The sequence below is a fragment of the Scyliorhinus canicula genome, chromosome 13 (assembly GCF_902713615.1).
Source record: "Scyliorhinus canicula chromosome 13, sScyCan1.1, whole genome shotgun sequence".
NCBI classification, from domain to species: Eukaryota; Metazoa; Chordata; class Chondrichthyes; order Carcharhiniformes; family Scyliorhinidae; genus Scyliorhinus; species Scyliorhinus canicula.
Window position 1 is genome coordinate 31,379,097 of NC_052158.1, and position 7,888 is coordinate 31,386,984.

The window sequence follows — 7,888 nt, forward strand, 5'->3', positions numbered from 1 at the left end:
TTTTAATTTGTCTTCTTATGATTACTGTGTAGTAATATTCTGATCTCAAAGACTAACACTTACATCCTCACTCTCACTATTTCTCTCGTCTGTTGTATTTTTCTGAATATTAAAAGATTGTCGGAATCACAAAGCATAGATTAGAAATCTGAAATCTGACTCAAAAAATGGTGTTGATATATACATTGCGCGACTGGTGAACGATGTACCCCGCGTTGTCCAGCCTTCATTCCGACACCTCTGAGCTCAGAGTAATTCTTCATTTGCTAGAAAATTTAATATTTGAAAAAGTGTGAATTATCTGATGCCTCATCTGCTTGATTCGCGCCATCATTTTGCCCGAGAAAGGACAGCTTCATTGATCACTGTGTCCCTCTATTTCATCCAAATTATGTGTCCCTGACATTGGAGTTCGTAGTATTTATTCTTGGTGTGTGTTATTTGCGGATGATTCACTGTCATACAGCAATGTACACAGGGTATAGAATTTGTGTAATAAGTAATTTTGTTGCTGCCGGTTACTTTGCTGATTTATCATGTCAATTTCATCAGCCAAAGGTCGTAGTTAATTTTTCAATGCGTGCGCAGTTCTAATCGGGAGGAGACAGGTTGTCTCTCATCAAAGATGCAAGTTATCAATATTTGCTGACAGCTGCTACTGGTGTATTGTCCGGTCTGATTCACACACTGATACACAACACCTTGCCCGATTAATACACTTTCTTGGAAGTAGGTATGAGGGATAACCTTCCCCAAGCATGGGGAAGAATATCCATGTGCACTTGGAGCGGATCATCTGAATGTTCGGCGGTCACATCATCAGAGCCTGGAGGTTCTGTCATCAGGACATGTTAGGTTTTTGATTTGACATTCAGTTTTAATCGGCTGCTGCGTTTTCCAGCTGATCCTGAGTGAATGCACTCTCCTGTCATGGAATAATAGAATTTACAGTGCAGAAGGATGCAATTTGGCCTATCGGATCCGCACCGGTCCTTGGTAAGAGTCCACACCTTAAGCCCACACCTCCACCCTATCCCCGCAACCCAGTAACCGCAGCTAACCTTTTTGGACACTGAGGGCAATTTCGAATGCCCAATTCACCTAACCTGCGCATCTTTGGACTGTGGGAGGAAAACGGAGCACCCGGAGGAAACCCACGCAGACACGGGAAGAACATGCAGAACCCACACAGAGAGTGATCCAAGCGTAAATTCGAATCTGGGACCCTGGAGTGGTGAAGCAACTGTGCTAACCACTGCGCTTCTCTGCCACCGGAGGGAACACGTAAATCTGTAGGACAGTATCTAAACAGTCGAGACAATTCTGTATATCGCCAGATTCATAAGAACTCAATGAAACTGGCGACTGTTCTCCTTACCTGTTATCTCATGTCGCCCCTGTTCAAACCGCTGACTCACAGCTAATGTATTGAGAACTGTGATCCTTTTCTGGAGCTGTTGTGGCCTCTCCAGTTGTGTTACTCGCAACTTTGGTGCAGCCGCAAATCTATTAGTTATTATTCTTTCCGATCTGATTATGAGACACATTCTCTCACAGGGCTAAATCGCTGGCTTTCAAAGCAGACCAAGGCAGGCCAGGAGCACGGTTCAATTCAAGTGCCAGCCTCTCGAAATGGCGTCGGAATGTGGAGACTCGGGGCTTTTCACAGAAAGCCATTCGGGAGTTGTGGGTGGAAACTGGAGCACCCGGTGTAAACACACGCAGACACGGGAGAACGTGCAGGCTCTGCACAGACAGTGACCCAAGCCGGTAATCGAACCCGGGTCCTTGTCGCTGTGAAGAAACCATGCGAACCACTGTGATACCTTGCCACCCATAATAGGATAATATTAAAGGAGGAGCGAACTTTTCGGAGGGAATTTCAGGACTTGAAGCCAGGCAGTTGCAAACAGGGCCAAATGGTGGAGCGGACTCAATAACCCATCAACCACCTTGCAACCCATGTGGAATACACCACATACATTGACCATAATATATGAAATTTCTGGAGACAGCAAGCAGCAATATGATAGATTTCCTTCGACTCTGCATCTGCGCTTCTCTGAAGCACACCTCATTGCTGTGACAGTAGACTCTCCTAAGGGTTCTACTCGCCAATAACGTATGTCGAACGGCGAAAACGTTGAGCAGCAAAATCAGAAAAATGGAATCCCCGAAGTGAGAATGTAGTGAAGTAGCATAACTGTTAACCAGACTCCTGAATGCAATAGATCCCTTGATGCAGAACAAAACCAGGGGACATTCCACACCCGACACTGATCTGAAATTATAAAATACTACATAATATCCTTTAGATCACTGAGTGAATTCACTGTTCCCAGAGTCACTGTGGCAGTTTGAAGCCGACTTGTGACAATAGCGATTTTCATTTCACATTCCGATCAGCAAGAGTTTCTATTTGTATCCTCAGTCCCCATGTCTAATATCTACAGTGTCCTGCGTTATGCAGCCGGAGACCGTTCTGTCCGGTTTACCGTCACTTTCACCTTTGGTCGATTTGTGATCATTTGTTGCCAGCAGCTGAAAAGGAAAAATGCCCAGAGTAATCAATGTTTAAGTATATTGCATTTTCCCGTTTATTTTCCTGTGTGCAATTAATTCCAAAAGTATTGACACACATGGAAGCAATCACATTACCTTACCCCCCAGGAGTGTCTTCTTCCATTGAACATAATTTAAAACGTTGTTCGACAATATATTGCACCATGTAGTCAGTCTCGGTTTTGAGTTCCAACATTTGATTTTCCCTCTTTCTCAAGCCATCACCTCCTTCTCTATGTTTGAATCTGCTTAATCTCTGTTCCCTTTTCCTTCGCTCCTTTCTCTTGAGTTTCTTTCTCATCGTCTTCCCCTCTCATCCACTTCCCTCCATTATCTTTCATTCCTTTCACAATATATCGCCGTTCCTTTAATATCTATAATATCGGCAGACTCTTAGTTAAAAAGTGCAGGCATGATCAAAATTTTATTTTATATTTTAAACGTCAGTTAATAGGCGTGAGTCAGCTATTTAAATATTCAAAACACGGCGTGCAGTTTTTTGACGTCACAAGCTTCAGTGGAGATTATTGATATTTTAAACCTTGTGATGAATTTCTACTTTCGCTTTCAAATATCAATATCAGAAAATTATCGTCAGATTTGTGTTTATCACAATTCCCATAAAATGTGCAAACTATATCACTAGATATAAGCAGCTAAATTCGCTGTGCCCCAGACTCTATTAATATAACCCCCACAACCTTTTACTTTCAACTGCATGACATGACAAAGGGGCTGGTTTAGCTCACTGAGCTAAATCGTTGGCTTTTAAAGCAGACCAAGCAGGCCAGCAGCACGGTTCGATTCCCGTACCAGCCTCCCCGAACAGGCGCCGGAATGTGGCGACTAGGGGCTTTTCACAGTAACTTCATTGAAGCCTACTCGTGACAATAAGCGATTTTCATTCATTTCATTTCATCGACATGAATTGACTAAAACTCAGATTGCTGTCTCCTTGCCAGACGTGAATCCCGAAAGTGTAAGTCCACAATGGTTTAACCCAGCAATAATGGATCATTTAATCTAAAACACTGGTAGAGATGTTTCCAACGCTGCTCATTATCATCATTATTCATTTCGAACCAAGTCATTAACAATTAATTCATAACTGATTGCACAGCACTCGATCTATGGGAGATTCCTATTAAAACAGAATCCCTCTTGACTAACATATTGACGTTTCTCTCAGCAGATAGCGTTTTATGTTCCTGCTGGTTGAACTTGACTGAGATACCAGTTACATTTTAACTTCAACACATCGTAAAGCAGCTATCTAATAATTTTTAATTTCTGTATTCCAGCCTCACCAGTGCTTACGATAGATCAGAGGGAAATTATGGCAAACGCATCACAACTAAATGAATCTCGTGGCAACGTAACGGACTTGTTTGATCCTGGAAAAGCAAATTTTTACAAAGTGGTCGAAATTGTCTTAACTGTGACTGCAACAGGATCTTTGAGCTTGGTTACGATTATTGGAAACATTCTGGTCATCGTTTCCATCAAAGTAAACAGACATTTACAAAGTATTAACAATTACTTTCTTTTAAGCCTTGCCTGTGCTGATTTGATTATTGGCGTGTTCTCCATGAATCTGTTCACCCTTTACACTGTGATTGGTTACTGGCCTTTGGGCCCAGTGGTATGTGACTTGTGGCTTGCTCTAGATTACGTTGTCAGTAATACCTCGGCATTGAGCCTCCTGATCATCAGCTTTGACCGCTACTTCTGCGTGACAAAGCCCCTCAGCTACCCCGTGAGAAGAACAGGGAAAGTGGCAGGATTAATGATCGCAGCTACTTGGGTGGTACCGTTTGTCATCTGGGCTCCTCCCATTTTCCTCTGGCAGTTCATCGTCGGGGAGCGGACAGTTGGTGAGGATGAATGCTACATACAGTTCCTCTCAAATCCACCTGTCATTTTCGGCACTACTCTGCTCACCTTCTATCTCCCTGTGCTCATTTTGATTATTCTGTCTGTGAAAATATCTCATGCCAGCAAGAGTCGAATAATTGAGAATAAAGTTGAGCCCACATCAAGCAACATCAACATTTCACACTTTCTAATGAAGGACAAGGTAATGGAGCAGAATAATGAGAACTTATCTGGTGCACCTGATGGTTTGTCACACAGTAACCTCCAAAGTGCCAAAATCCCTGGAGAAATTATAATTGAGAATAGAGGCCAAGAAAAGAAGGAACCCTTGAATGAGTCAACGTCTCCAAGTGAGGTCCCATCAAACCGTCTGAGGATGGAAAATCTCGAACTCTCTTGTCTAAATATAATTAGCAAAATTAAAAATGGTGGCGTATCCGGCGGAGGAATAGAACCAAGTGCCCGCACCAAGGAAGGAAATGACGGTGCGATCAGAGCAGAAACTATGATTATTAGGATGACCACGATCACTCCTGAGAAAAGGAAGCGAGCGGCATCCCGAGAGAAGAAGGTGACTAGGACCGTCCTGGCTATTTTCCTGGTATTTATCATCACCCTAAGCCCATACTTTATCATGGTGCTCATCTACACCGTCTGTTCAAGCTGTGTCCCCTACATAGCGTGGACTATTGGATACTGGCTGTGTTACGTCAACAGTACATTAAACCCAGCCTGCTACGCACTGTGTAATCCAACCTTCAGGAAAACCTTCAAGTGCCTTCTCATGTGTCAATATAAGAACATTTGCACAATTCGATAAACCTAGCTACAAATAGAATGTTATGAACACTTTATACATTCTGATGATGGTGTCTCTGATAATGTTCTTGTAATATATATAAATATCCAATATGTTTGTTGTGTCAATTCAGGGTGAGATCTAGAGGCTGTGGATATAGAGATTTTAGAGAGAAGGACTTTGGGAATGTAGCTGGACAAGAAATCCGGAGCAGCTAAAGCTATTTCTGTCTTGATTTATGGGGGCGAGTGTCACTGGCAAGACACATTTATTTCCCATGGGTAATTGCCCTTGAGAAGGTGGCAGTGTGATACCTTCTTGATCTGCTGCAGTCCGTGCAGTCTATGAACACCAACAGTGCTGTTAGGGAGAAATTCCAGGAATTTGACCCAGTGACAATGAGGGAACAGCAATACATTTACAAGTCAGGATGGTGAGTGACCATGAGGGGGACTTCCAGATCGTGCTGTTATTAGGTATTGACTGCCCATGTCATTGGAGGTGGTAGTTGTGGCTTTGGAGGCTGCTGTCTCCGCAAGCTTGGTGAGTTCCTTCAGTGCATGTAGCCGATGGTAGACATGGCTGCAAGTGTTCATCGTTGGCGGAGGAAGTGAGTACTTTGTAGGAGGTAGCAATGAAACATGCTGTTTCGTCCTTGACAGTCAACGTTGGTGATGCCTCTCTGGAGAAATTTGTTGACATCATCCCTCCCCGGCACGTGGTGCGTTTTGAATTCAGTTCATTAAATGTTGGGATAAAAGTATGGTCTCTTAGATCACAATGAACTCTACAATGATGGAAACACCCATTTGCTTGTCCTTTCGGGAAGGGTATCGTCACCGGGCGTTACACGTAAGATACCTATTACCGGTAATAGTGCAAATATATTTGAATTGTTACCGATGCATTTCAAACGTCTATGACAAATGAACGATGAAGGATGTGCTGATTATTAGAATGGGGTTATGAGTGATTAGGAAGATGAATCTACTCAAAATTAAACCTCATGGAGCAACGCGTTAGCATGTTTAGTGAGAAACTTTCACGGAAGCAATAAATAGACTAATTGAGCCGCTGCTATTTAAAACAAGGGTGGGGTACGGAGTGGGTCCGGTTAGGTTAGTTGACCAGGATGTGGATTGCATTAATGCTAGAGCACACGATTCCATCACACGCCGAGCCTGTCTCCCCAAACAATTCGGAGTAAACAAGAATGACGGCTTTTTACTGATTCTGTGCAGAAGAGCTTGGAACCTGAGTTGGGTTAGTGGATTGAATAATAATCCAATTACTTCAAATCATATAATTCACACTATGCTTGTTGGGTCGTGAGCCTGTGACACTTTTTGTGCTATATTGTCCGAATAGATTAGACGATAACTAATTCATTACTTTTTAAAACGTTGATTAAAATTACGGACTGAAAATGAAATGAGAAATGAAAATCGTTTATTGTCACAAGTCGGCTTCAGATGAAGTTACTGTGAAAAGCCCCTAGTCGCCACATTTCGGCGCCTGTTCGGGGAGGCTGTTATGGAAATCGAACCGTGCTGTTGGCCTGCTTGACCTGCCTTCAAAGCCAGCGATTTTGCCCTGTGCTAAACTGCCCCTGCTTCTCCTGCTGTTCAAGACTGCTTCTCCTGCTGTTCAAATAATTGACAGGCAGATGGCCCGGACTTACACCAATGCGACAAAGGGAAATTTCTTAGCAATTTCTTCTCTTTCTTAGCATGAGATTCTGTCCACAAGTTAATTCAATCATAATAGACTCGCATTCAAAGTACATTGTCGCATATTTGACATTGTGTCTATCTATGTTTTGGGAACCCACCTCTTCATTCACCTGTGGAAGGAACAGTTTCGAAATCTAGAAATTCGAAACAAACAGAGAACATAGAACAGTACAGCACAGAACAGGCCCTTCGGCCCTCGATGTTGTGCCGAGCAATGATCACCCTACTTAAACCCACGTAACCCGTATAGCCGTAACCCAACAATCCCCCCATTAACCTTACACTACGGGCAATTTAGCATGGCCAATGCACCTAACCCGCACATCTTTGGGCTGTGGGAGGAAACCGGAGCACCCGGAGGAAACCCACGCACACACGGGGAGGACATGCAGACTCCACACAGACAGTGACCCAGCCGGGAATCGAACCTGGGACCCTGGAGCTGTGAAGCATTGATGCTAACCACCATGCTACCGTGAGGCCCCACGGGCCCCAAACAAACATGTTGGAATTTAACCTGGTGTTGTAAGACTTCATCCTGTGCTCACCCCAGTCCAAAACCTCCATCTCCACATCATGGGTACCATCGACACCGCAAACTGCCGCACCAAAGTGGATAGAATCTCCAAGAAGATCGCACATATAGACACTGACATTACATTTCTACGAAGAAGCCAGAAAGCAGACAAAACCCCAAAAGGGCGAGTGATCACAAACCCACTCAAGTCGACCTACAACACAGACTATGCTGAGAGACTCTACCGTCGCACCTCTCTCACACTCCTCAACCACCTCATACACCAAGTCTACAGCAGGTGCCGCAACGTGGAAAGTAAGATAGAGTCCATATTCTGAACTTGCCCTCAGGACATAGTGGACCAGCTGCAAGCACCGCCAAACACTTGAGACAACGACACTC

General features: G+C 43.8%; 1 protein-coding gene across 1 annotated transcript; it reads left to right on the forward strand.

Annotated features, from left to right (window-relative positions):
* The first annotated feature begins 3,898 nt into the window (after positions 1 to 3,898).
* On the forward strand, positions 3,899 to 5,257 carry LOC119976204 (muscarinic acetylcholine receptor M2-like). The gene has a single exon (XM_038816515.1). It carries the CDS (start codon positions 3,899 to 3,901, stop codon positions 5,255 to 5,257), a length of 1,359 nt encoding a protein of 452 aa, XP_038672443.1.
* Positions 5,258 to 7,888: the final 2,631 nt, after the last annotated feature.

Bases quoted from the DNA above. Each gene is read 5' to 3' on its own strand.
- LOC119976204 (XM_038816515.1), top strand. From the start codon at position 3,899: ATGGCAAACGCATCACAACTAAATGAATCTCGTGGCAACGTAACGGAC.